General features: G+C 51.0%; 4 protein-coding genes across 5 annotated transcripts in view; 3 read left to right on the top strand and 1 right to left on the bottom strand.

Annotated features, from left to right (window-relative positions):
* The first annotated feature begins 8,436 nt into the window (after positions 1 to 8,436).
* On the top strand, positions 8,437 to 12,232 carry GCHFR (GTP cyclohydrolase I feedback regulator). Its single transcript, XM_004273990.3, has 3 exons — positions 8,437 to 8,613; positions 10,382 to 10,476; positions 11,710 to 12,232. Exons 1-3 carry the CDS (start codon positions 8,578 to 8,580, stop codon positions 11,831 to 11,833), a joined length of 255 nt encoding a protein of 84 aa, XP_004274038.1. The 5' UTR covers positions 8,437 to 8,577; the 3' UTR covers positions 11,834 to 12,232.
* A 167-nt stretch (positions 12,233 to 12,399) lies between these two features.
* The window catches only part of DNAJC17 (DnaJ heat shock protein family (Hsp40) member C17), a 39,007-nt gene continuing 26,787 nt past the window's right edge, over positions 12,400 to 24,619 (bottom strand). Inside the window, exons 2-11 of one of the 2 annotated variants that reach the window (XM_033435783.2) lie at positions 22,790 to 22,859; positions 22,433 to 22,491; positions 22,120 to 22,207; positions 20,296 to 20,387; positions 19,959 to 20,055; positions 19,240 to 19,355; positions 18,810 to 18,884; positions 18,195 to 18,275; positions 17,589 to 17,699; positions 12,400 to 12,595 (exon numbers count right to left, since the gene is read on the bottom strand). In XM_033435783.2, the coding sequence (XP_033291674.1) occupies positions 12,473 to 12,595; positions 17,589 to 17,699; positions 18,195 to 18,275; positions 18,810 to 18,884; positions 19,240 to 19,355; positions 19,959 to 20,055; positions 20,296 to 20,387; positions 22,120 to 22,207; positions 22,433 to 22,491; positions 22,790 to 22,859 (912 nt within the window). In that variant the 3' untranslated portion in view covers positions 12,400 to 12,472. The remainder of the gene's footprint in view (positions 12,596 to 17,588; positions 17,700 to 18,194; positions 18,276 to 18,809; positions 18,885 to 19,239; positions 19,356 to 19,958; positions 20,056 to 20,295; positions 20,388 to 22,119; positions 22,208 to 22,432; positions 22,492 to 22,789; positions 22,860 to 24,619) is intronic. The other variant, XM_004273986.4, reaches the window with a different exon arrangement.
* C2H15orf62 (chromosome 2 C15orf62 homolog) lies at positions 13,981 to 21,651 on the top strand. Its single transcript, XM_033435786.2, has one exon. It carries the CDS (start codon positions 14,901 to 14,903, stop codon positions 15,426 to 15,428), a length of 528 nt encoding a protein of 175 aa, XP_033291677.1. The 5' UTR covers positions 13,981 to 14,900; the 3' UTR covers positions 15,429 to 21,651.
* LOC101277926 (syntaxin-12-like) lies at positions 22,916 to 24,466 on the top strand. Its single transcript, XM_049706633.1, has one exon. It carries the CDS (start codon positions 23,545 to 23,547, stop codon positions 24,229 to 24,231), a length of 687 nt encoding a protein of 228 aa, XP_049562590.1. The 5' UTR covers positions 22,916 to 23,544; the 3' UTR covers positions 24,232 to 24,466.

The following is a 24,619-nucleotide window of genomic DNA, read 5'->3' as shown; positions in this document are numbered from 1 at the left end:
AAAAAAACAAATTAAAGGTAGCTTAATCTGTGAAGGTAGTTTACAAGCAGAGGGGTTTTTAACAAGCTGTTCCTTATCTGTTGTTCTGTAAAACGGGCTGAAGAATTTCTGCTAGTCACAAACCTGTTAACACTGTGGACACAGTTTCATTTTCATAATGAAAGCTGAGTTGTAAAAGAACAATTTCTCCTCTTTTTACAGGGAAGGGAGATCTGCCAGATAAACTCATTGTGGCAAGGGGCGAGGCCAGATGGGAAAACCAAGTAGGGGAATTCATTTCCTCCTGGATATTAGAGATGTTATCCAGTGTGCATGCGTCTGCCAGGGGAATCAGCCGTGGGCTGGGTGATTCTGGATGGAGCGCTCTATCTTATGCTGCATCTGCAGACCAGTTTTGCAAATGTAATAAATCCCTGGCAGTCTGAGATAGGCACTGCCCTCCTGTCTCATCCCCACCCCTCAACGGCCCAGCCTGAGAGAAGAGAGTAGAGCAGACCCCAAACCCCTGTCCTGCTCTCTGCCCAAAACACGAGAGCCTTATGTACCTAGTTCTTTCAAGAGAGGCGACATATGCCTTGGGATGGTGGCCTTACCTCTTGTGTCTAACCTCTAATACGCTTGACACTTAAAAAAAAATTGTTCTTATAAAATATTTAATGGCTACAAAATAATACTTATAATACATGTATAAAAATTAAGTACATTTATAACCCTTTGCACGCCCGTCCTAGTGTAAGAAAGAGAACATCATTTTTGTCTTTTAAGAACCCTGCGTTCGTTGTTTTGCGTATATTGAAGAATCCTTGCATCCCTGGGATAAATCCCACTTGATCATGGTGTATGATCTTTTTAATGTGTTGTTGGATTCTGTTTGCTACTATTTTGTTGAGGATTTTTGTGTCTATGTTCATCAGTGATATTCCTCTGTAATTTTCTTTTTTTGTGATACCTTTGTCTGATTTTGGTATCAGGGTGATGGTGGCCTTGCAGAACGAGTTTGGGAGTGTTCCTTCCTCTGCAATTTTTTGGAAGAGTTTGAGAAGGATAGGTGTTAACTCTTCTCTAAATTTCGATAGAATTTGCCTGTGAAGCCATCTGGTCCTGGACTTTTGTTTGCTGGAAGATGTATAATTACAGTTTCAATTTCATTACCTGTGATTGGTCTGTTTACCATATTCACAAATTAAAGAATAAAAACCAGGGGCTTCCCTGGTGGCGCAGTGGTTTGGAGTCCACCTGCCAATGCAGGGGACATGGGTTCGAGCCCTGGTCTGGGAAGACCCCACATTAGTTGCTGTGGAGCAACTAAGCCTGTGCGCTACAACTACTGAGCCTGTGCTCTAGAGCCAGCGACACCTGTGCTCTAGAGCCAGCGACTCTGCAACTTCTGAGACCGTGCGCCACAACTACTGAGGCCTGCGCACCTAGAGCCTGTGCTCCACAGCAAGAGAAGCCACCTCAGTGAGAGAAGCCCACGCACCACAACAAAGAGGAGCCCCCGCTTGCCACAACTAGAGAAAGCCCACCTGCAGCAACAATAACCCAATGCAGCCATAAATAAATAAATAAATAATTTTAAAAAGAATAAAAACCGTATGATCATCTCAATAGATGCAGAAAAAGCTTTTGACAAAATTCAACACCAATTTATAATAAAAACTCTCCAGAAAGTGGGCATAGAGGGAACCTACCTCAACATAATAAAGGTCACATACAACAAACCCACAGCAAACATCATTCTCAATGGTGAAAAACTGAAAGCATTTCCTCTAAGATCAGGAACAAGACAAGAATGTCCACTCTCGCCACTATTATTCAACATAGTATTGGAAGTCCTAGCCATGGCAATCAGAGAAGAAAAAGAAATAAAAGGAATACATATTGGGATAGAAAAAGTAAAACTCACTGTTTGCAGATGACATGATACCATACATAGAAAATCCTAAAGATGCTGCCAGAAAACTACTAGAACTAATCAATGAATTGGGTGAGGTTGCAGGAAACAAAATTAATGCACAGAAATCTCTTGCATTCCTATACATTAACAACCAAAGATCAGAAAGAGAAATTAAGGAAACAATCCCATTTACCAGCACAACAAAAAGAATGAAATACCTAGGAATAAACCTACCTAAGGAGGCAAAAGACCTGTACTCAGAAAACTATAAAACACTGATGAAAGAAATCAAAGATGACAGAAACAGATGGAGAGATACCATGTTCCTGGATTGGAAGGACCAATATTGTGAAAATGACTATACTACCCAAAGCAATCTACAAGTTCAATGCAATCCCTATCAAATTACCAATGGCATTTTTCACAGAATTAGAACAAAATATTATACAATTTGTATGGAAACACAAAAGACCCCGAATAGCCAAAGCAATCTAGTGAAAGAAAAACGAAGCTGGATGAATCAGGCTCCCTGACTTCAGACTATACTACAAAGCTACAGTAATCAAGACAATATGGTACTGGCACAAAAACAGAAATATAAATCAACGGTACAGGATAGAAAGCCCAGAGATAAACCCACGTACCTATGGTCACCTAATCTATGACAAAGGAGGCAAGAATATACAATGAAGACAAGACAGTCTCTTCAATAAATGGTGCTGGGAAAACTGGGCAACTACATGTAAAATAATGAAATTAGAACACTACCTAACACCATACACAAAAATAAACTCAAAATGGATTAAAGGGGCTTCCCTGGTGGCGCAGTGGTTGAGAGTCCGCCTGCCGATGCAGGGGACACAGGTTCGTGCCCCGGTTTGGGAGGATCCCACATGCCGCGGAGCAGCTGGGCCCATGAGCCATGGCCGCTGAGCCTACGCATCTGGAGCCTGTGCTCCAGAGCGGGAGAGGCCACAACAGTGAGAGGCCCGCATACAGGGGAAAAAAAAAATTGATTAAAGACCTAAATGTAGGGACTTCCCTGGTGGCGCAGTGGTTGAGAATCCGCCTGCCAATGCAGGGGACACAAGTTCAATCCCTGGTCCGGGAAGATCCCACATGCCGCAGAGCAACTGGGCCCATGCGCCACAACTGTTGAGCCTGCACTCTGGCGCCGCCGAGCCACAACTACTGAAGCCTGCACGCCTAGAGCCCGTGCTCCACAGCAAGAGAAGCCACTGCAGTGAGAAGCCCGTGCACCGCAATGAAGAGTAGCCCTTACTCGCTGCAACTAGAGAAAGCCCGCATGCAGCAACAAAGACCCAATGCAGCCAAAAATAAATAAATAAATAAAATTTTAAAAAAGACCAAATGTGAAACCAGACACCATAAAACTCTTAGAGGAAAACACAGGAAAAACACTCTTTGACAAAAATCACAGCAAAATCTTTTACGACCCACCTCCTAGAGTAATGAAAATAAAAAAAATAAATAAACAAATGGGACCTAATGAAACTTAAAGGCTTTTGCACAGCAAAGGAAACCATAAACAAGATGAATAGACAACCCACAGAATGGGAGAAAATATTTGCAAATGAAGCAAGAGAAAGGATTAATCTCCAAAATATATAAATAGCTCATGCAGCTTAATATCAAAAAAACGAACAACCTAATCAAAAAATGGGCAGAAGACCTCAATAGACAGTTCAGCAAAGAAGATATACAGATGGCCAAGAGGCACATGAAAATATGCTCAACAACACCAACTATTAGAGAAATACAAATCAAAACTATAGTGAGGTATCACCTCATACCAGTCCAAATGGCCATCATCAAAAAATCTACAAACAAGATTCGTGGGCATTGCTTGATGCTCAGGAATTTCAAAAGAATAAGATTAGATGATTGATGACAAGGATTTCTGCAGAAGAGCTACGCAAATAGACCTCTCAGAATGGGCACAGGGGTGGAAGATGAAATCTATCCCATGCAAAGTCTCACCAAAGGTTATTCAGAGCAGAGGAATCTCAATAATCAAATGGACAGAATGGCCCATTCTACAGATGTTGAGAATATCCCTAACCATCTGCTGCTTGTGCAATGGGTTCATGAACAAAGAGAATCTAATGTATAAGATGAAGGTCATTCATGGGCTGAATCACATGGACTTCCCCCAACCAACATGATCTGGTTAATACAACTCCTGAGGGCCCAAACTGCCAACAGCAGAGCCCAATACTGTGTATCTTCTCTGGTACTGCAAACCAGCCAGCTATGTGGAGAAGGATGACTATTTGTGGCTTCCTTCCATCATTGTGAGGCTGCGATACCTACACAGGCATGAACTTTATTCTGAATTTGCATATGATATCCCTGCCTGTCTGCAAATTTACAAATTACTTTAATGCCCAATAATGCACTCCAAAACAATGGCTAAATCTCTTCCTAAAAAAGTGAAACATGGACTGTTGCCTATGGAATTCACTGGCCTATAACACAGAAGCAGCTGCTCTTATAAAATGAATGATAAACTGGACAACTGAAGACCCAATTTAGGAAACAGCAGGGAAATGACTTTTAGAGTTTGGAGTGCTGTCCTACAAAATAATGTTTAAGCTCTGAATCCAAAACAAATTTATATTTTGTTTCTCCCTTACCAGAATACAAGGGTCCTGGAATCACGGGGTGGCATGAGAAAGAAAGGAGGCATGGTCCATTGTATTAATTGACACCAAATCACAGACTGTACCTAATGTCTCTTCTGCTCAAATGATCAGAGACTTGAGATGCACAAGATTTGAGGACACTTGCCAAAGAGATTTGGGGAAAAGATGTGGATAAGATCAACTAAGAAGACACCCAGAGCGTGAGAATATTTGCAGCCCTTGTAAATCTCACCAAAGAGGCCGGAATTGTAGGGAAGGCTCTCTTATGAACTATTCCAAACATAAAATGGTGCCATAAAAATATAATAAAAACCTGTGTTGGGCTTCCCTGGTGGCGCAGTGGTTGAGAGTCCGCCTGCCGATGCAGGGAACAGGGGTTCGTGCCCCGGTCTGGGAAGATCCCACATGCCGCGGAGCGGCTGGGCCCGTGAGCCATGGCCACTGAGCCTGCGCGTCTGGAGCCTGTGCTCTGCAGTGGGAGAGGCCACAACAGTGAGAGGCCCGCGTACCGCAAAACAAACAAAACAGTACCAGTACTATTTAAGGTCCCTGGGTAACCTTCCATGATCTCGCCACCCTTACTCTCTATACCCCCTCCTAGATGTAACCACTGCCCTAAATTTTGTTTTTCATGTTCCCATTCATAAGTTTATTACACATGTACATATCAACAAAAAACATGTCAATTTTCATATTTTTCCATTTTATATACACGGGAGCATACTATCTGGATTCTTCAGCAACTTATTTATTTTTTGCTCAAGATTAGGAAAAGCATCCATATTTAATTTTCAATAATGTATAATTGTCTAATGAGTGAGTTTATTATGATTGTAGTTAGCAAATACCTTTTGAGTATTATATAAGTTGTTTCTAAATGTCTTTTTGCTATTATAAATAATTCTGTAATTTGTGTACCTGTATTCTTGTACATTGAGTTTATCTTGAGTTTTCTGTTTAAGCAATTATATTGTTTGAATAAACAAACTCATTTATGAAAAAAAAAAAACCCTACAAACAATAAATGCTGGAGAGGGTGTGGAGAAAAGGGAACCCTCTTACACTGTTGGTAGGAATATAAATTGTTACAGCCACTGTGGAGAACAGTATGGAGGTTCCTTAAAAAACTAAAAATAGAACTACCATATGACCCAGCAATCCCACTACTGGGCATATACCCTGAGAAAACCATAATTCAAAAAGACACATGCACCCCAATGTTCATTGGAGCTCTATTTACAATAGCCAGGACATGGAAGCAACATAAGTGTCCATTGACAGATGAATGGATAAAGAAGATGTGGTACATATATATAATGGAATACTACTCAGGCATAGAAAGAAATGAAATTGAGTCATTTGTAGAGATGTGGATGGACTTAGAGTCTGTCATACAGAGTGAAGTAAGTCAGAAAGAGAAAAACAAATATATATTAACGCATATATGTGGAATCTAGAAAAATGGTACAGACGCACCTATTTACAGAGCAGGAATAGAAAGGCAGACGTAGAGAATGGACGTGTGGACACGGCGGGTGGGGAAGGGGAGGGTGGGATGAATTGGAAGATTAGGTTTGACATAAATACACTACCATGTGTAAAATAGATAGCTAGCGGGAACCTGCTGTATAGCAGAGGCAGCTCAGCTCGGTGCTCTGTGATGGTCTACTTGGGTGGGATGTGGGGGGAGGGAGGTCCAAGAGGGAGGGGATGTGTGTATGCGTATGGCTGATTCACTTCACTGTGCAGCAGAAACTAACACAACATTGTAAAGCAATTATACTCCAATCAAAAAAAACCCAAAACCCTGCATGTCTGTCTCCACTCCATCCCTTTCCCTTTTCTCAGAGGTAACCACTCCCCTGAATATTACATTTATCATTTCCTTTTCTTTTTAATCTGACCACGCATGTCTTTATCTCCGAACCATATACTGTTTAATTTTGCATGTTTGTGAGCTTTAGGTAAATAGAATTATTCTGTATTTTTCCAAGATTTGCTTTTTCATTCAGCATTTTCGTTGCTATAGTTTCCATTGTATGAATCAACCAAAAACACCACTTTTGTTGGCCATAAAGTCTGTTTCCAGTTTTTTGCTAGTTACAAACAGTGCTATTATGAATATTCTTTTTTTTAATATTCTTGTATGTGTATCCTGATGCGGTCAGTGAGTTCTCCTAGGTTTATCTAGGAGAGGTTTGGTGGGTCACAGTGATGCATGTCTTAAGCTTTAGTAGACGATGCCAAATTGTTTTCCAAGGTGATTGTATCAGTCATAACAATTTGCAATCCCAACAGTAATATTTCAATTGTTAGACATCTTCACCAATACATGATGCTTACACATTTTTATTTTTTGCAAATCTGTAAAGCAGTATCTCACTGGTTTAATATGCATTTCTGGGATTTCTAATGATATTGAACATCATGTTATAAGTTTATTGGCCATCTCCACTCTCTCTTTTGAAAAGTGCCTAATTGAGTCATTTGCCCATGTTTCTTCTATTGATTTATCTTTTTCTCCCTAATTTGTAAGAGTTCTTTATATGTCCTGGGCATTAATCGTTTGTCAGTTTAACAAATCGTTTGTTAATCTTGAACATGTCTTATCTCTCTAGCTAAACTGTTAGTCCTGGAGGTTGAGGATAGGTATAGAGAGTACAGAAAAATAAATTAGACCAGTAAGGATCCTTTAGGATTACAACTTCCTATTTCCCTTATACCTTTCTCCACATGGGTCAAAGTGCTGGAGGCACAGAGCGTACCCTTCACTGAAGTGAAGATTTTTCAAGAGCCTGGGAGGGAAGGTTACAAGCTCCAAGTATTTTATTTTTTTATTGGGGTATAGTTGTTTTACAATGTTGTGTTAGTTTCTACTGTACATTGAAGTTCCCTGTGCTAAATAGCAGGTTCTTGTTAGTTATCTATTTTATACATATTAATGTATGTATGTCAATCCCAGTCTCCCAATTCATCCCACTGTCTTGCTTTCTTTTTAAAGAACCAATCACAGCAAGGCAGATAAAGAATGTTCAGTTGTCAGACTTTGATACATTCAGATGAAGGCGTAGACGCGTGGAGGTGAACTCGCTGCACTCTCTTTGGTGGCTGGTGCGCAGAAGTTTCTTTGGCCCCCAGGTGTTGCCTTATGAGCTCTTACACGTGCGCTGAGTCTCTCCAGCTTCGCCGGAAACTCTCTGAACCGACGGCCAGATTCCGTTGGTTTAAGTCTCTCCAGGCCTGGCACTCAGCCAAGCGCTCAGTTCCTTTACAGATTTACCTACAAGGCCACAGAAATGCACGGTTCCGCCGCTGTACTAGGAATTACGGTCGGGAAGGCGGGAAAGCGCAGTGCACCCGAGGGGTCTCCTGCCTGTCTCCCGCGCGCTGAAGTAATCTCTGGAGAACGTGTCTTGGGGCCGGGAAGTGGGATCCGCTAAACATTTTAGAGGCCTTCCGCGGGTGGGGTGGGCAGGAACTTGGGAGGCCTCAGTAGGGTAGCCGTTTGCACCCTGCTCTGCTTCACAGGGAAGGGGGCGGGGACCAGGAGGACTTTGGAACCTGTTATCAAAGGTGTTGCAGTAACAGGGCGCAAAGTCAACACGCGCGCAGGGCGCCACGGCCCGCCGCAGCCGGCAGAGCCCGGCGGGCCACCCCGGTCTCCGGTCCGGGGCTGGGGGAGCGACACCCCGCCCTCCCCCGCGCCCAACACAGATCCCGCTTCGCCTCCGGACTACCCGCGGAAGCGTCGGCGGAAACCAAGGGTCTCAGGGCGCTGCCCTAGCGCTGGGGGCGGGTCTCGAATCGTCGAGCTCCGGGGCGTGTCACGGGCGCCAGCTTGTGATTGGCCGGCCGAGGCGGTAACGGGCCAGGAGCTGCTGGATTGGCGCAGCCGGAGGCCAGAGCAGGAGTAACTGGACTCCAGGTGGCCGGTCGCAGTCCCGGAGCCCGAGGGGCTGGCGTCTGCGCCGGGCCCAAAGTCTAGGGAGAGATCCTGACCGGGACGCGCTCACCATGCCCTACCTGCTCATCAGCACCCAGATCCGCATGGTGAGTACCCGCTGGCCATCCCTGGGAGTTGGCGTTCGGCCCGGGTCAGGGGTCGGGGGGCGCTGCAGACCGCATCTCGGCGCCTCCCTCCCGGGCGACGCCCGCGCGTGGCCGGACCCGGAAGCCGCCCGGAACACGCCCCCCTGGGCGGCCGGGAGGGAGGCTGGGTCTTGGACTTAGCCTGGATCCAGGGACTCAGAGAGCTCTGGCAGCCCGGCGACTCCAGCGCCGCGAAGGGGGCCAGGTGAGTGCGTCCCCACCACCCAGCGAGCTCCGGGCGCCTGTGGCTCCGGTCCTACCTGCCTGCGGGAGGTCGGGAGCCTTCGGGAGGGACCCAGGAAGTCCTGGTCTCACATGTGCAGCACCCACTGCCCCACACAGAGCCACTCTGCCAGGGAGTGGGGAGTGGGAGTGGCCTAACCTGAGGGAGAGAGGTTTGTTAAAGGATGTGCTGAGACGCCAAGACCCCTGTGCCGAGTGGCCCACTAGCTACACCCTTAGGCACTTCCAGGAAGAGCTCTCCTGAGACCTTAGAAAAGGAAGAGAAGAAAGTACCCGAGACAGCCCATGGGGTTAGAGATGGGAGAACACCATTCAACAGTCAGAAACCACGCCCCTTTCCCTGGGCGCAGTTTCCTCTGCAAAAAGAAGGTGCTGGTTGCTCCATGAGTCCCCATCTGGCTTCAGAATAATATGACCGGGTTCCCAACCTGGGCAGCAGGATGCTCCTCTGCCCCTTCCCACTCCCCAGTGCTTGGGTGATCCATCAGAGGGTACACAGCTCCCTTGGGATGCAGGAAATAACAGATGGGCTCACCACTGGGCAGGAGAGGTCTCGGCAGTGCCACAGGGCAGTGGTTTAAGAACCAGTCAGCTGTGCAGTTGTTAAAATGTAGACTCCTGGACCCCTTCCCAGACCTCCGGAAGCACTCTGGAAGCCTGAGGCTTGGGAATTCAGTGCTCCTCAAGCAACTTAAAAAAATAAGTTTCATTGATATATTACACATATCATGACAGAATTCACCAAAGTGTACAATTCAATGGTGATGGGGTTTTTGTTTTTGTTTTTTAGCTTGCTCAGAGTTGTGCATCCATCACCATAGGCAATTTTAGAACATTTCCATCACCGTAAAAAGAAACCCTGTACTCATACCCTGTCCTTAGCAGTCACTCATTTCCCCCGGGCCCCTCAGCCCTAGGTAACCACCCATCTACTTTTCGTTGTAATATGTGGTCTTTGGCCTCTTTCACTTACGTGATGTTTTCCAGGTTCATCCATATTGTAGCACACATCAATACTCGTTCCTTTTTATTGTCAAATAAAATTCCATTGAATGGCTATACCATATTTTATTTATCCACTGATCAGTTGACAAACATTTAGGTTGTTTCCACTTTCTGGTTATTATGAATAATGCTACTGTGAACATTTGTGTGCAAGTTTTTGTGTGGACATGTTCTCATTTCTCTGTTCTCCAGGTTATTCTGATACACAGATATAGGTGGTGGTGCCTGGCGTGAAGGTGCCAGTAGTTGGGCATTGCCCAGCCCGGCCTAGAGGGTGCAGGGAGGCCCCACATGACTCAGCCTGATCACTGATGGACTCCACCCCTTCCCAGCTTGTGTTTAGCCCCCAAGATTCCTTTCCTCTCCCTCCAGTCTTTAACTGAAGCGGGCTCAGAGCCAGCAGGCGGGGGAGGAAGGAGAGGCGAGACAGCTCACCTCTACCTGGCAGCCAGCCAAGCAGCCGCTGTGACTTACCTTGCAGGAGGTGGGCCCCACCATGGTGGGCGATGAGCACTCCGATCCAGAACTGATGCGGCATCTGGGGGCCTCAAAAAGAAGTGTCCTGGGAAACAATTTGTAAGTAGTAGCATTCCTAAGGATCTTCTCCTTGCCAGCCCCTAGACCTGTCTCTGTTCCTTTTACACAACAGGACAATGCCACTGCCTAGCCTCAGGACCCCTCTGCCTGCATCCTGGGGATCTGTCCTCTGTAGGCTTTCTCTGAGAGCTTTCCCACTGGCCCTCCCTTCACAAGGGAGCCCCTGGACAAAGTCCCAGGACAGAGTCTGGTTCCCTGAGTATAGGACTCTGCAAGTGGACTGCTCCTTGCCCTGCCCTCTCATCTCTAAACTGGATCCCATCAAGGCAAAGACAAGCACAGAGAAAGGCTTCTGTCTTGAAGAGATGGCTAAGTAACAAAGCTCAGCCCTAGAAACAGGGAGAAGGGAGCCTGGGTCCTGCTTCCAGTTCAGCTGCTGCCTGGGGACTTAGCCACTTCCCTTGGCATCCTTCACACCAGCCCCAAGTCTAAACAGTGATTCATGCTTCCTTTTCTGCCCTTCACCCCTTCCTGCCGTAGGCAGGGAGAACTCTGGCTACACAGGCTCAAACTCCTGAGAAGGGTCACCAGAGTGCACCCCAGTTAGAAGAAGGGAAAGAGCAGGCGAGCTGGCCGTAGCCCCCTGGTCAGGGTTGGAGGGCAGAAGCCAACGCCATCCCTTTGCCATAAGGCTTTTGTCTCTCAGATGCCCAGCCTGGGGCTTCAGCCCTTTATCTACTTGATGGCCCTTCAGAATTAATTAACTCTGAAAGAAGGGAAACCAGGCATTCTCCATCCTAGGGAGTGGCACTTAGAGCCAGGAGCTGTTGGGGGCCCAACTTATTGCTCCACGACTACAGGACAGCCAGGCAGCAAGAGGGCAGAGGCCTGGGGGAGGGTCCCAGGGAGAGCAGGCCGCTCCTGCTGAATGGGCAGTGGCCTAGGGCACATGGAGCTGTTGTCAGACTCATGCCGGTTCTACTCTCTGGATGACATCGGGAAAGCTGCTTTACTCCTCTCTTTTCTCACTTATAAAATGGGAACAATAACAGTACCTTCCTTAGGTTGTTGGGAGGAATAAATGAGATGATGCAAAGAGCTTAGTAGATGAGGGGCAGGGAATGTGTACTCAGCCCGGCACCCAGAAGGCACCCAGCAAACGTCAGTCCCTGTTAGGAGTACTCCTGACCAGGCCTAGTCTGCAGCAGATACTAGCTTGGTACGCAGGGCTGTGCTGTGTACCCCCTCACGCCACCCTCCTTCTCTTCGCAGTTGTGAGTACTACGTCAATGACCCTCCTCGAATAGTCCTTGACAAGCTGGAGCGCAGAGGCTTCCGTGTGCTGAGCATGACAGGGGTGGGCCAGACGTTGGTGTGGTGCCTGCACAAGGAGTGACCCTCCCACGCTGAGAAGCTGCAGTCACCCCTTCTCTGGAGTGGTTGCCATGGGCCCCAACCCCAGGACCCTGCCTCACTCACCGCGCTGCCCATTCTTCCCAAGTCGTCATTTTCCTCGGCCCAGCACCACTGGGCAATGAACGGCCTTCTCTGAAACCTGCCTCAGCCAGTGGGGGGGCAGGGCCTCTGGGCCTGGTGCCCCCAGCTGCCCCTCCAGCTTCAGGCCTGGCACGGGCCCTGGAGGAGGCCGTGTTCTGTGGCAGGCTGAGGAGCTGGCAAGAGCCAGGCTGCCCCTGGCAGGGAGCTGGGTGCCCCCACGGAGCATGGCTCCAGGACTGGGCGTGTGGGTCCTGCGTAGCTAGTCCAAGCCAGTAAAGGGCTGTGATGAGTGGCTGCTCCTCTGCTCTGCTGGCCACTGACTCTCACCGTGTGGAGCGCCTCCCTGGGAGGGAGAGCCAGGCCTGGGTGGAGCCCTCCGAGGCAGAACCCAGAAACCAAGGCCACGCTTGGGCAGGCCCACACCCTACACCTATGTATGCAATAGAGGTAGACTCTAAAAAAAAAAAAAAAAAAAAAAAAAGTTTATTGGTGACGTTTAAGAAAAGGGCTGTGGGATGGGAGGGCTGGAGGCAGGAGGCTACGTGGGCTGCCCAGCCTGGTCCTCCTGCTGCATCTGGGCGATCAGCTGCTGCCTCTCAGCTGCCTGGCGCATGCGCATCATGACGAGGCTCTCATAGTCCCTCTCAGACCGCACGGAACCCTGGGGGGACAGAGGGAGGACACGGAGGCGTCAGGGCACAGCCCCACGGATTCCAGACTCGGAGGACAGGGCCTAGGCAGAGCCGCCGCCAAGAGTCAAGGAGGGAGGATGCCCAGGAAGGGAAGGACCCTGGAACATCCTGCAATCCCAACTCACCCATGTTCCTTCAGAGCAAGCAGGCCTTTGGCCCCAGGCCAGCTTCTCAGCTGGCTCCCCTTCAGCCCATCTCAAGCAGCTATCACCCCGCCCCACCTCCCCTTTCCCAGGCCCTTCACATCTACAGTCAGCTCAGGTGAATCATTTCCTCATGCTCTAGCCAGGCCCTCATCCCTTCATTTCCTCCACCCCATGGCTTCTGCTTCTCACAAGTTACCAGTGAAGGGGGGTTGTCAGAGGCACAGAAATACACTCCACTCTGCCAGGTGGCGGTGAGAGCATTGACCCCTCCCAGCTGCCCACCCTCCCTGTGGTCTGGCTCCTGCTGAGGATGCACAGGGAGCCCTACCCTAGACACAGCCTCACTCAGCCCCACCCTAGAAGGAGAGAGAAACAAGCATGAGGCCAGCTTGCCTCCTAAAAATACACACTAGGGCTCCTGGAGGGCAGGGCCCGTGGCTTTTTCTTTTATGATCTTGCCCGCACAGTGTGGGGGACTGAACGGTGCAATATTTTCATAATCAAAAGAATAATAAATGACCACCTCAGTGGGCCAAGGCTGTGGGGTGGAGAGGCAGCTCTACAGGAGAGCCCTGAGCCGCCAACGCCATGCCCTGATAAGGTCTGCAGTGGCACTTAAATCACTTCCTCCCTCTGTGCAGCTGAAGCTGCATGAAGAAGTATGAAGCCCACCAGAGTTGGCACAGAAGGGAGCCAGGCCAGGGGGGCTGCACAGTAGAGAGCTGCTGAGACCTGCTTCGCAGTACCCCGAGCTGATGCACCTTCTTGGAACAGGCCAGGAAAAAAGTTCGGTGGTCAGTGACCCGGGGAATTAGAAGGGAGTGGCTGGGGTTAAGATGCCAGGCCCTGGCCAACTGGTTTGGAGTCAGGGGTGTACAGAACCAGGAAGTGTTACCCAGCCCAGATCCCCCTGCCCTTCCTGACAGCCCCATGCCTCCTTCCTCCCAGGCCTCCGCGGTTCCTAGGAGAATTGCCCTCCCAGCCAGGCCCACCTCCTAGCCTTGACCCAGCCCCTTCCCCAGAGGCAGGACCCCAAATGAGGCCCAGGCAGCCCCCCAGGAAGGCAGGACACTGGCTCTCAAATGTCCTTTCCTGCACTGAGGCTATCTGGGAAAATCGAGGAAGGCTGAGGAAATGGAGCAGCCAGGCTTGCTGTCAGGACAAGGGGAGGGCAATCCCCCCCCCCCCCCAGCCCAAGGTAATGCTGCTCTGCTGAGAAAACTTGAAGTCACCCTCGGCACGCCCTGAGCCTGGCCCTGGGAGGAGCCAGCCCTTTATAGGCACAGGGCTGCTCCCCGTTAACACACCCTCTGCCTCCTTCCTTCCCCCCATCCCTGCAGGCTCTGCTAATGAGGGCCGGTCACTCACACCAGCGACAGGCCTCTTCCTTCCCCAGCAGTCATTCCACACACCTGCCTTTCAATTAGCTCCCACCTCCTGGAGGTCCTCACCCCACACCCACGGGGGCTGGGGGGCCAGGCCTGCCCGCAAGGGCGCAGGGCGTTGGGCTGTGGAGGAAGAGGCGGCAGCTTGGTGACACACAAAGCAGGGCTGCCCCAGACGGTCCCCAGAGGAATGTTAGGCTCCCCGGTGCCCTGGGGCGTTGCCGCTGCCCCAATCCCTGCCTGCGGAAGCTGCAATTACCTCAGAGCACGAGACCAGCCTCCCACCTGACTGAGTCAGCCGAAGACAACAACACGTCTCCACCGCCACACACTGGCACAAACAGCCAAGCCACTGATCAGTCTGGGAGCCAGCGGCGGAGAGACCAGCCCCCGCAGGGCCAGGAGCCACCCCGGGTCGCGCCGCAGCTGCCCTCGCTCCGGCTCCACGGAGTGGAGTGCTGTTTCTTCCTCCTGGGGTTTTTCCACTGCCCTATCAAGTAACCAGGCCACTCCTGTCCCTCTGGGAAACTCCCGTCACCAGGAACGCTCAGCTTTTTCGGCTCTCCTGGACACGCGTACGAAGGTCCCTGCTGAGCAGAAACCCGGAGGCCTCTGCTTCTGCCAGCGAAGGCTGCCTCCCTGATTCTCGCTGTTCACTGCTCCAGCGGGCCCAGAGGGCCCCCAGCTGCCCTTGAACCGGGCTTCTGAGGTTCCAGGCTTGTCTGCTGGCTCCCTGGGGCCCCATGGAGATCTGGCGGAAAGGCTCCTTCCGCAGCGCCTCCTTCTTCAAGCGGCTGAGCCTGCGGCGGCCGCGGAGGCTGCGGCGACAGGGCAGCATGCTCAGCCAGGCCAGCACGGCTGGAGGGGACCACGAGGAGTACAGCAACCGGGAGGTCGTCCGGGAGCTGCGAGGGAGGCCAGATGGCCGGCGCCTGCCACTGTGGGGGGACGAGCAGCCCCGGGCCACCCTGCTGGCCCCGCCCAAACCCCCGCGCCTCTACCGAGAAAGCTCCAGCTGCCCCAACATCCTGGAGTCCCCGTCCACCTACACTGCAACCTACTCTGCCACCCTGCCCTCCGCGCTCTCCCTGGCGGACGCCCTCTACCAATACTCCGACGAGGACCTTTCAGACACGCCCCCCTTCCAGAGGACACCTGCTCCAGACCTCAGTGATCCCTTCTTCTCCTTCAAAGTTGACCTAGGGATTTCGCTTCTTGAGGAAGTTCTACAGATGCTGAGGGAGCAATTTCCCAGTGAGCCCAGCTTCTGAATGGGGGGAGGGTGGGCAGAGGTGGGTGAAAGAACCAGAAGCCTGGGGACCCAGAGAAGGAGGGGACAGTCGTGGATTAAGGTAGGGATAGGAATCCAGGTCGCTGCCTTCCCTCTGGGTCCTGAACAGTTCTCTGAGTCACCCCAGAGTGGAGGGACAGAGGTACAGAGGCAAGCTGGAAATGTGAGGGGGGCACCTGCTGGCAGGAGCCCTGAAGGCAGCTACCTAGGCTGCGAAAGGGAGGCCACACCTGCAACCACAGGGACCAGGCAGAGGCCAGCAGAGAGGGAGGGAGGCATAAGGGGTGAGTCCAGGAGCAGAGGACGTGCAGACTGGGCACGACAGATGGGTGCCCTGTGCCAGCTCCCTCTGAAGCCACTGTCAACAGAACGAGGTTACAGGACAGGTCAGGGCAAAAGTGGTCCAATCCAGGCTGGAGAGGAAAGTGGGAGACCTAAGGGGAGAGGGATGAAACAGGCGTGACCTTGTACAGTATGGTAGCCACTAGCTGCACGTGGCTGTTTAATTGAAATTAAATACAATTAAAAATTCAGCCCTCAGTCACACTAGCCACGTTTCAGGTGCTCAACAGCCACATATGACTAACGGCTACCACACTGGACAGCGCAGAGTGAACGTTAACATCATTGGAGAAAGTTCTACTGGGCAGCACAGGCCTAGACCATGGCCTGGGGCCTGGTGGGGGGAAGGGGGAAGCATATGGGGCCTGCGAGGGAAGGGAGGGGCTGACAGAGTAGGAAGAGTGAGGCAGGTAGAGATACACAGTGTAACTCTGGAAAAACGCCAAACAAATCACTAGCGGAAAAGGGGGCATGAGAGACTCAAAGTGCCAGTACAGCTGCCCAGAGCACGAGCACTCCCTGGTGCCCAAGGAAGGAGGCTCTAGGGAATGCCAGGCACAGACAGCTTGCGAAAGGGGGCTGTGGGGAATTCCCAGAATTATTAGTGACGGGAGCCCTTGGGAAATGCAACAAAAAACAGTGGCAGGTTTCCCTCCTTCCTGAGCCCATGGGAATATGGGAGGGAGGACTGGATCAGGGACAGACACGAAGCTCAGAGCTGTCACAATGAAGAGGCAAGCTGGTCTCCAGAATCCTCACCAGGACTGAGGAACTTTGCTTTGCTCAAAACCTCTGACAACGGGGCTACGACCCCACCCTGAGGCCTGGCCAGAAGACTTGGAGCAGAGCCCAGTTGGCCGCATGAGCTTCTGACACCCCAGGCCTTTCCAGGTGTGGCAGAGGGGGAAGGGAAGCCTGGACACACAGCACCTCCACAACCCAAACCTGTGGCCTCCCCCTTCCCTCCTCTTGTGTGGCTGTGCTGAACTGAAAGCCCCCGTGGGATGGTGATAAAGAGAACTCTTTGTAACACAGCCTATGGAGTGCCGTCTGGGGCTTTGAAATGCTGGGCCTTAACCGTGGGGAAACAGTCTCTAAAGAAGGATCCCAAGTCAAGCTCAGACCAGGTCCTTTGCCTCCTCTGTCCAGGGTCTGGGACACACTCCAGAGAGCTCCCCATCCTCACGGCCAGGTGAGGGGCGTGGTGGCGGGGTGCCTGAGGCAATGGGAGTGGAGCCGCGAGGACTAAGAGCCGGTGTTGGGCGTGTGTCAGCTCAAGTGCATGCTTTACCACAAGTCGGGCACCAGGCAGCACCTCAGTGTCGGCAGGGTAGTCAGTGTTATTTCTAAAGAGGAGATATTGCCTCTTGACATTAGGTCCCCATCTGGGACAGCCATGGACACACCTGGAAGGAAGCTGGGGAAGGAAGCAGCCACCCTCATCACCGGCCCCTTCCCTGAAGCACCAGGTCATCTCAGCACCAAATGCTTCACACTGCAACCAAGCGACCCGAAGGCCAGGACAATGCCTTTGGGTGATGATGAGAGACCCCAAAGGGGACCAGAACATGGAAAATAAGGTCTAAGAGGTCTGCATAGGGTGGGCCCCGCTGGCACTCAGAGAGGAAAGGGGATCAGCAAGGAATCACAGTCCTCCTGCTTGGATTGGCAGACCTGCCAATCTCTCCATATTCCTGATGACTGGAATTTGCGAGGAAAGGGCCCTGAGAGGAGCCCAAACAGGAAGAGGCGCCCCGAAGCCTGAGCAGGCCCAGCTGCGTGAGGCCTGGCTCCTTACCTGGGACAGTCCTGGGTGGTTAGGGCCCATTGTGCTCTGGGGCCGTCCCTCCAACCAGGAAATCTTCAGAGGGTTATCGACTAGGCCCACTTCATTCTGGACAGCCAGCTCCTGTCAAATACAGCATCCGGTCCTGGTCCCATCACTCCAGTCGGCTACAAAGTGGCTCTCGCTACCCCCACAGAAAGAACCAGAACCAGCGCTCTCATCCTCCAAGCAAAGCACAGCAAACTTCATACAATGGTGTGCTGAAGCTCTGACCTTCCTTGTGCGCCACGTGAGCTTTCTGACTGGGGAGTGGGGGAAGGGGAGAAGGCAGTGCGAGGGCTCCAACCTGGAGGCGTGCTGGCTTCCAGAGGAAGGTGGAGGGTGTGGAGCCAGGCAGCAGGAAATGAAGCCATCCCCGGAATATTCTCCTGTCCATCCCTTCACTCGCTGTGCCTCTACTCCTGGGAGCTGGAGGGGCTCTGGGAAATCTTGGCTCTGAGCTGGCCCAGAGATCCCCTGGGAGTGTGGACACCTAAGCTCAGAGGGCCTACAGAACTGGATTCCTCCCCTGGAAAGGCAGGGCTGTCGGTAGCCCCCAAAGCCCCACACAGCACTCACCGCAGCCTTGATGGTTGCAAACTCCACCACGGCGGTGCCTGCCTTCTTACTGGACAGTACCAGGTTGAGCACCTCTCCGTACTGTGAGGATAAGGGGGTCCCGGTAAGCGTGGCTCAGCCTTCAGGATGGCCCAGCTCACACCAGAGACAAGCGTGAGCCACCCAGAGGCCACTAGGCCATTTTTAGCCGGGGTATAACCTCTCATTGCTAGGTTCAACCAGAAAGGGGATATCAGAGATGGGAAAGAAAGGTTCCCCTGCCCCTCGGGAATGCAGAAGACAGCAAAGGAGAGCTTGGCAGACGTGGGAATTTAGACCAGCAGAGACGCACAGCTGCCTCAGCAACTGAAGGAGGTGAAGAGGATGGGGCTTTGGTGCCAGACAATAGCCTCCTCTCGCCCCACAAACGCAGCCAAGCCCTTTGCTTCTAAGGATGGCAAGGGAAGGGGCACATGGCAACATGAGTGACTGGAAGGCCGTGGCCTGGGGAGAAGGTCTATGACACAGAAAAAAAGGCAGGTAGAGATGGGAAGGAAGGTTAGGCCTGGAGATCCTGGGGTTTGGGCTGAGGTGGGGCCTGAGATGATGGGTTAGGGGGAAGTCAGCAGGGCAGACCTTTTGAAAAAGCCGCAGGAGGACATCTCTGGAATAGCCGCCTTGTGACTTGGCCTCCTTGCTCTTCCACTTGAGCTGAAAAGACAGCAGTGGGTGTCAACATTAAACACTGACTTCTCAACAGAACCAGACCCTGCACCTGAGCTTTACAGTCTGAGCAGACACCCCCCTTCAAAGTACTGGTAATCTAAGGAGCACCCCCCAAAATGCATTCCCCTTGAAAACAGACAGGCAGGTGGCCTGCTCACCCACAGCTACGCTTCCAGCCCTATAAGATGCTCTCCTTCGAGGGCCTCAGGGAGGGCTGCGCTGCAGCCTTTCACGGCCAGCTCTGAGAGGCCATCCTGATGCCCAGGCAGTGGGAAGATGGAAGGATGGGATGTGGGTAGTGGTGTGGCTCCCAGAGATCCAGCGTCCCCGCCAGAAGCACCTGTGCCCATGGAAGCATCTGTTCTGCTGAGAGGAGATGGTGTGAGGTGGCCCGTAGATCCGCAGGGCTCACCTTTAGCTTGGGGGTTCCTTTGCTTTCAGGATTTTCTGCCATTCCTAGAAAATTTAGGAAAATTAGCAAGGTAGAATATGATGGAATCAGAGGTTCTCTCTCCCAAAGGAGACACAGCCCAGGGCCAAAGGACCTAGAAAAGATCACTCCTGACCAAGGGCAGTATTTGCCCCGCCCTGCTGTGGAGCCTGGTAGGACAAGTAGAGGCAATCCCACCCCAACCCTGAGGAGCTGTCACCTTGGGACAGCTGCCCAGCTGCCTGCTGAAGGCCATGGTCAGCACTCTGCCAACAAAGGGCTATGAACACCTACGGGGGGCAGAAGGTAGAGGTATAGACCACACAATTCTACTGAAACAAAGTACCCCAGAGCCTTCCCCGCCCCGCCCTGGTGATCTGCTCCAAAATAGAGCCAGCTCTGCTTGGGACTAAGATAAATGGGGCCAGGAGATCGCAGGTAGAGTGAAAATCCAATAGGCCTCAGAGAACTGGTAAGAAGAGACAGGTGGCATGTGTCCAAGTGGGGTGCCCAGGGGGTTCCAGCAGGTGGAAGCTTCCAGAACAACTTCCCTGAGCAGCCACTGTGGCCACTCTGGGCATCAAGAGCTGCCTCAGAGTGGGAGGCAGGTTTGGGGGACGGACTCTCACCTCTCAACCTCTGTTCCCGTTCCTGGCGTATCTGCTCCTGGATCACCCTCTGCTGCTCCTCCAGCTGCCGGGAACCCTCTTCTCGCAGGCGTCTGATCTGCAGAGTGGGAGTTGGGGAGGGTGACAGTTCTGTGCAGATCCAGTTCCAGGTTGGCTCACCTTGCAAAGGTCCCTGGGACATTCCACCTGCAAGCTAGGCTCAGCAACCTGCAGGTGGGACAGATCACCCAGATCCCACAGAAGAAAGTGGAAATGGCATGCCCTCTCCAGCCACAGCAACCCCTTTGCTCCACCAGCCTCCTCCCCCTGCAGATGGCTGCAGTGCCTGGACGCTCACCTCTTGCTCTAGTGTCCCGGTGCTCCGGCTCTCCTCCTCCTCCTCCTCGTCGCTGCCGTGGGCCTGGGCCTGCCGCTCCCGGGCCTCCAGGTCTACGAACAAGGGTTGAATGACCCAATGTCTGGTCTAAGCAGTTTCTACATGGCCCCAGCCTACCAGGCTCTGGCTGCTTCCCCAAAGTCTCACACAGCATGAACCTATACAGTAACTCTGGCCCCTCCCTCAATGCCTATGTGCTCCCAAATTAATTTCCATTGAGAAAAGTCCTAACAAGGAAGAGAATAGGATCCAGCTGAGTGGCCGGGGTCTGGAAAAGTTAAAGCAGCTCACACTGACCAAGCTGGTTCTCCAGTGAACAAGGTGTGGGTGGGTGCTTATGTCAGCAACCCAGGGCCATGGGTCAGGGCTGCCAGTGGGTGGAGCTCCTGGCCTCTGTTCCTGTGGTTTGGCACCACAGCCTGACCTGCGACCTTGCCATGGCTTTGATGCTCTTCCCACCACTGAGCTTGAGTTCCCACAGAATCTTCTTTTTTTTTTGGCTGCATTGGGTCTTTGTTGCTGCGCGCAGGCATTCTCTAGTTGTGGCGAGCAGGGGCTACTCTTCGTTGCAGTGTGCGGGCTTCTCATTGCGGTGGCTTCTCATGTTGCGGAGCACGGGCTCTAGGTGTGTGGGCTTTGGTAGTTGTGGCTTGCGGGCTCTAGAGCACAGGCTCAGTAGTTGTGACGCACGGGCTTTGTTGCTCCACGGCATGTGGGATCTTCCTGGACTAGGGATTGAACCCGTGTCCCCTGCATTGGCAGATGGATTCTTAACCACCGCACCACCAGGGAAGTCTCACGGTGGAATCTTCTACCTCCCCCCTCAACTCACATTTACCAAGCCTCACTGTGGACCCGGCTACAACGGCTCCTACAGGGATGGCAGCCACCATGCAAGGACATCACCCCAGGTCCTGGAGCCTTCCCACCTTCCAAGAGAAACCTGCTTGTGGCCCTGTCCCAGGCCAGCTGCTGTGACAAATGCTTCTTTCAGGTCTGGGACACACCACTTTGTTTTCTGTTCACTTTACTTACCTAAACTCTTCAGGTTTGTTTGTTTTTGATGGATGTACTGGGATGGTATATGTACATAATAAATATATGGATGTGAAGCAGGCAAGAGGAAGGGGAGAAAAATCGAGTAAAGCATGCTTGGACCAATCTTATGGGGGTGATGAAAATGTTCTAAAATTGATTTAGAGTCATAGTTGCACCATTTGGTAAATTTACTAAAAATCACTGAATTGTTCACTTGAAATGGGTGGATGATATGATATACAAAACATATGTCAATAAAGCTGTTTCTTAAAAGACAAATGCCTGGATCTCTTTGGATTCTTCTGAGAGGATTTCACGGAGTGAAAGCTCTGTGCAGAGCTGGGACGAATGAAAAAGATCCAGGACGGCATGGCCAACAAGAACGCTGACTGTACTCATGCTGTGTGGGTTCAAATCCTGGCTCCAGCAAGTTCTTATCCTTTTGGTGCCTTAGCCTCTTTTGTCTATAAAAAGTGGGTTTCATAACACCCAGCTCCTTGGATAGTTGTAATAATTAAAGGAGGCACTAAAACATCTGTCACAGCGCTTAGCTAATAGCACACCTAGTCACTGTTATTATTCCTATGACTGTCCTTTAGGAGCCACCCCTGAGAACAGGGTTCTGCCCAGAGCCGGGGCCGCCAAGCTCTGAGTTGCTGGAACTGAAGCTGCAGGAGGAAAGGTGGGGGAGCTGCAGGAAAGCGGTCCAGGGAAACTGCAGACTACCAGCACCACGATGTCACCTACCAAGCTTCACTTTCTTCCTTCTCTCATCAAGTTTCTGGGTCCTCTCTGCTGCCTGCTTCTTGGCTTTCCTGACCTTGTCATATGCAGCCTGGCGGAAGAAAGGAACACAGAGGAGCAGTCAGCCAGGGAACACACACAGAGCCCAGCCACCTCCCCGGCCCTGCCGTTAGCCCTAGAACCATCAGGAGGCAGTCTGGTGACAGGGTCTCCAGGCTAGGACAGCAAGGACTGTGATGCATGGCCAAGTATAGAGGATGAAGCACACAGTGGTCTATAAATGTGGAGTAATTTAGATAGAGAAGGATGAGCTTACCCTGGCGGCAGCATCAGTCAGTACCTCCAAGGCCTGAGAAAGCTGATGGAAGAGTTCAACTAAACATAGGGATCAAAAAAGAGAGGGGAGAAAAGTAAAGTTAGACTTGATGATGGTGTACTCCCTCAAAAGAGCACCTCAAAGAAGCCACAGGCTGCTAGAAAAGCAGACATCAGCAGATGATGGACTAGCAAGGAAGGGTGAGTCCATCAGCAATTGACCAGATGCTCCTAACATGCGAAGTGCAGCCTTGGGGCCCAGCGCCCAAAGCCAGGCTGTGTGTGTTGGCCTCCCACGGCACTCACACCACACCCAGGTGGGTTGGCCTCCTTCTCCCCATGCCTAGGAGAGGCTCACCTGCTCTGGGATTATCCGGATTTTTGTCTGGGTGGCAGGAGAGGGCCTTCTGCCTATATGCCTTCTTTACCTGGAAGAGTCAAGATTTGGTTATTTACTCTCTCACCCCAGGACGGAAAGGAAAACATTGTTAAAGTGATAAGGGAAATCCAGGGAGTGCTCTCCATCGCTAAAAGAAAGGCTGCCACACTGAAACCGTCACCTCACAACCACAGAGGAGACCTGCAGTGGAGGCAAAGGCCGTGGAGGGAGCTGACCACTGCCCTGCAGCAGAGGGGCTGGGCCTGCTTCCGCTGAGCACTATGGATGTCAGAGGGCTCCTGGCGGGGGGCAGATGTCCCTATAGCCACCCGGAAACAGGCACTCTCACACACTCATGGTGTCATGTAATGTAAACCAGGGCAACCTTTTGCCCTGGAGGGAAATTTAGCCATCAAAATTTAAAATGTGGTCGGTCTCGGCTCCTCGTCATGTCCTACAGTCCCTTAGATATGTACCGGAACCCGGGGGCCTCGGGGACCCCGCTCTGGGCCTTCAGCAGCATCATCCAGACGTGCAGCGGCAACATCCAGAGGATCAGCCAAGCCAGAGAAATAACGTGTACCTGCTGCTAAGGACTAAGTTGTTCAGTTTCTACTTAGGAGAAGAGTCACTCAGCAATCACCTGGAAGATTTTGCTTAATTATTGTTTCTTAACAGACTTAGAGGCTATTAACACATCTGTGTTTTTGTAAGCTGCTCAGATAAAGAATTTGATGAGCCAACTAGGAACTAAGCAAGATTCAAGCAAGCTACAGGAAAATCTGCAACAGTTACAGCACTCTACAAATCAGCTTGCCAAGGAAACAAATGAATTACTGAAGGAATTAGGGTCCTTGCCCCTTCCTTCATCTACTTCAGAACAGCGCCAGCAGAAACTTCAGAAGGAACGTCTCATGAATGACTTCTCTGCAGCCTTAAACAATTTCCAGGCTGTGCAGAGAAGGGTATCTGAAAAGGAAAAGGAGAGTACTGCCAGAGCAAGAGCTGGATCTCGTCTTTCTGTGGAGGAGAGGCAAAGAGAGGAGCAACTCGTCTCATCTGACAGCCATGAGGAGTGGAACCAGATGCAGAGCCAGGAGGATGAGGTGGCCATCACTGAACAGGATTTGGAACTTATTAAAGACAGGGAAACGGCAATTCAGCAGCTGGAGGCTGATATTTTGGATGTCAATCAGATATTTAAAGATTTGGCAATGATGATCCATGACCAAGGTGATCTCATTGACAGCATAAAAGCCAATGTGGAAAGCTCAGAGGTGCATGTAGAAAGAGCCACTGATCAGTTACAGCGAGCTCCTTACTATCAGAAAAAATCTCGCAAGAAGATCTGTATCCTGGTGCTTGTCCTGTCAGTGATTATTGTAATCTTGGGACTTATTTTGTGGCTAGTAAATAAATGAAGTGATTGCCTCCGAGCCTTCTCCTGCTGAGCTGTTTTCAAGGGCAAGTGCTTGCTGGAGTCTTGCCAGAACAAACTGATCACAAGAAGACAGAATACACCAGAATGTCCTGTAATAATTTAGTTAGAAACTAACTACTAACTAGTCCTTGGAATTAGTGACCTGTGGAGACAGTATTTATCAATTTATGTATACATTTTATTGATTTCTCAAATTAAGAATTAATTTATGTGGATTTTGCTTTCTCTTATATTCTGATTGCCCTTCGTCCCAAGTGTTTACTGAAAATTACATTCTAGATATTCTTGTTTTGGTAGGTAACACTATAGTCTTGTAATATTGTCTTTCTATGTACATACAAGATTTACCTTTTTACTAGCAACTGAGA

This window comes from Orcinus orca, chromosome 2 (genome assembly GCF_937001465.1).
Source record: "Orcinus orca chromosome 2, mOrcOrc1.1, whole genome shotgun sequence".
NCBI lineage: Eukaryota > Metazoa > Chordata > Mammalia > Artiodactyla > Delphinidae > Orcinus > Orcinus orca.
The sequence above is the reverse complement of the archived record's forward strand: the minus strand, read 5'-3'. Positions and strand labels throughout refer to the sequence as shown.

What these genes read in the sequence shown, in the direction of transcription:
- GCHFR (XM_004273990.3), top strand. Translation starts at nt 8,578, where the DNA reads ATGCCCTACCTGCTCATCAGCACCCAGATCCGCATG. An exon ending in TCAGCACCCAGATCCGCATG is followed by an intron (nt 8,614 to 10,381) that starts GTGAGTACCCGC and finishes CTTACCTTGCAG; the next exon opens with GAGGTGGGCCCCACCATGGT. An exon ending in AGTGTCCTGGGAAACAATTT is followed by an intron (nt 10,477 to 11,709) that starts GTAAGTAGTAGC and finishes TTCTCTTCGCAG; the next exon opens with TTGTGAGTACTACGTCAATG.
- C2H15orf62 (XM_033435786.2), top strand. Translation starts at nt 14,901, where the DNA reads ATGGAGATCTGGCGGAAAGGCTCCTTCCGCAGCGCCTCCTTCTTCAAG.
- LOC101277926 (XM_049706633.1), top strand. Translation starts at nt 23,545, where the DNA reads ATGAGCCAACTAGGAACTAAGCAAGATTCAAGCAAGCTACAGGAAAAT.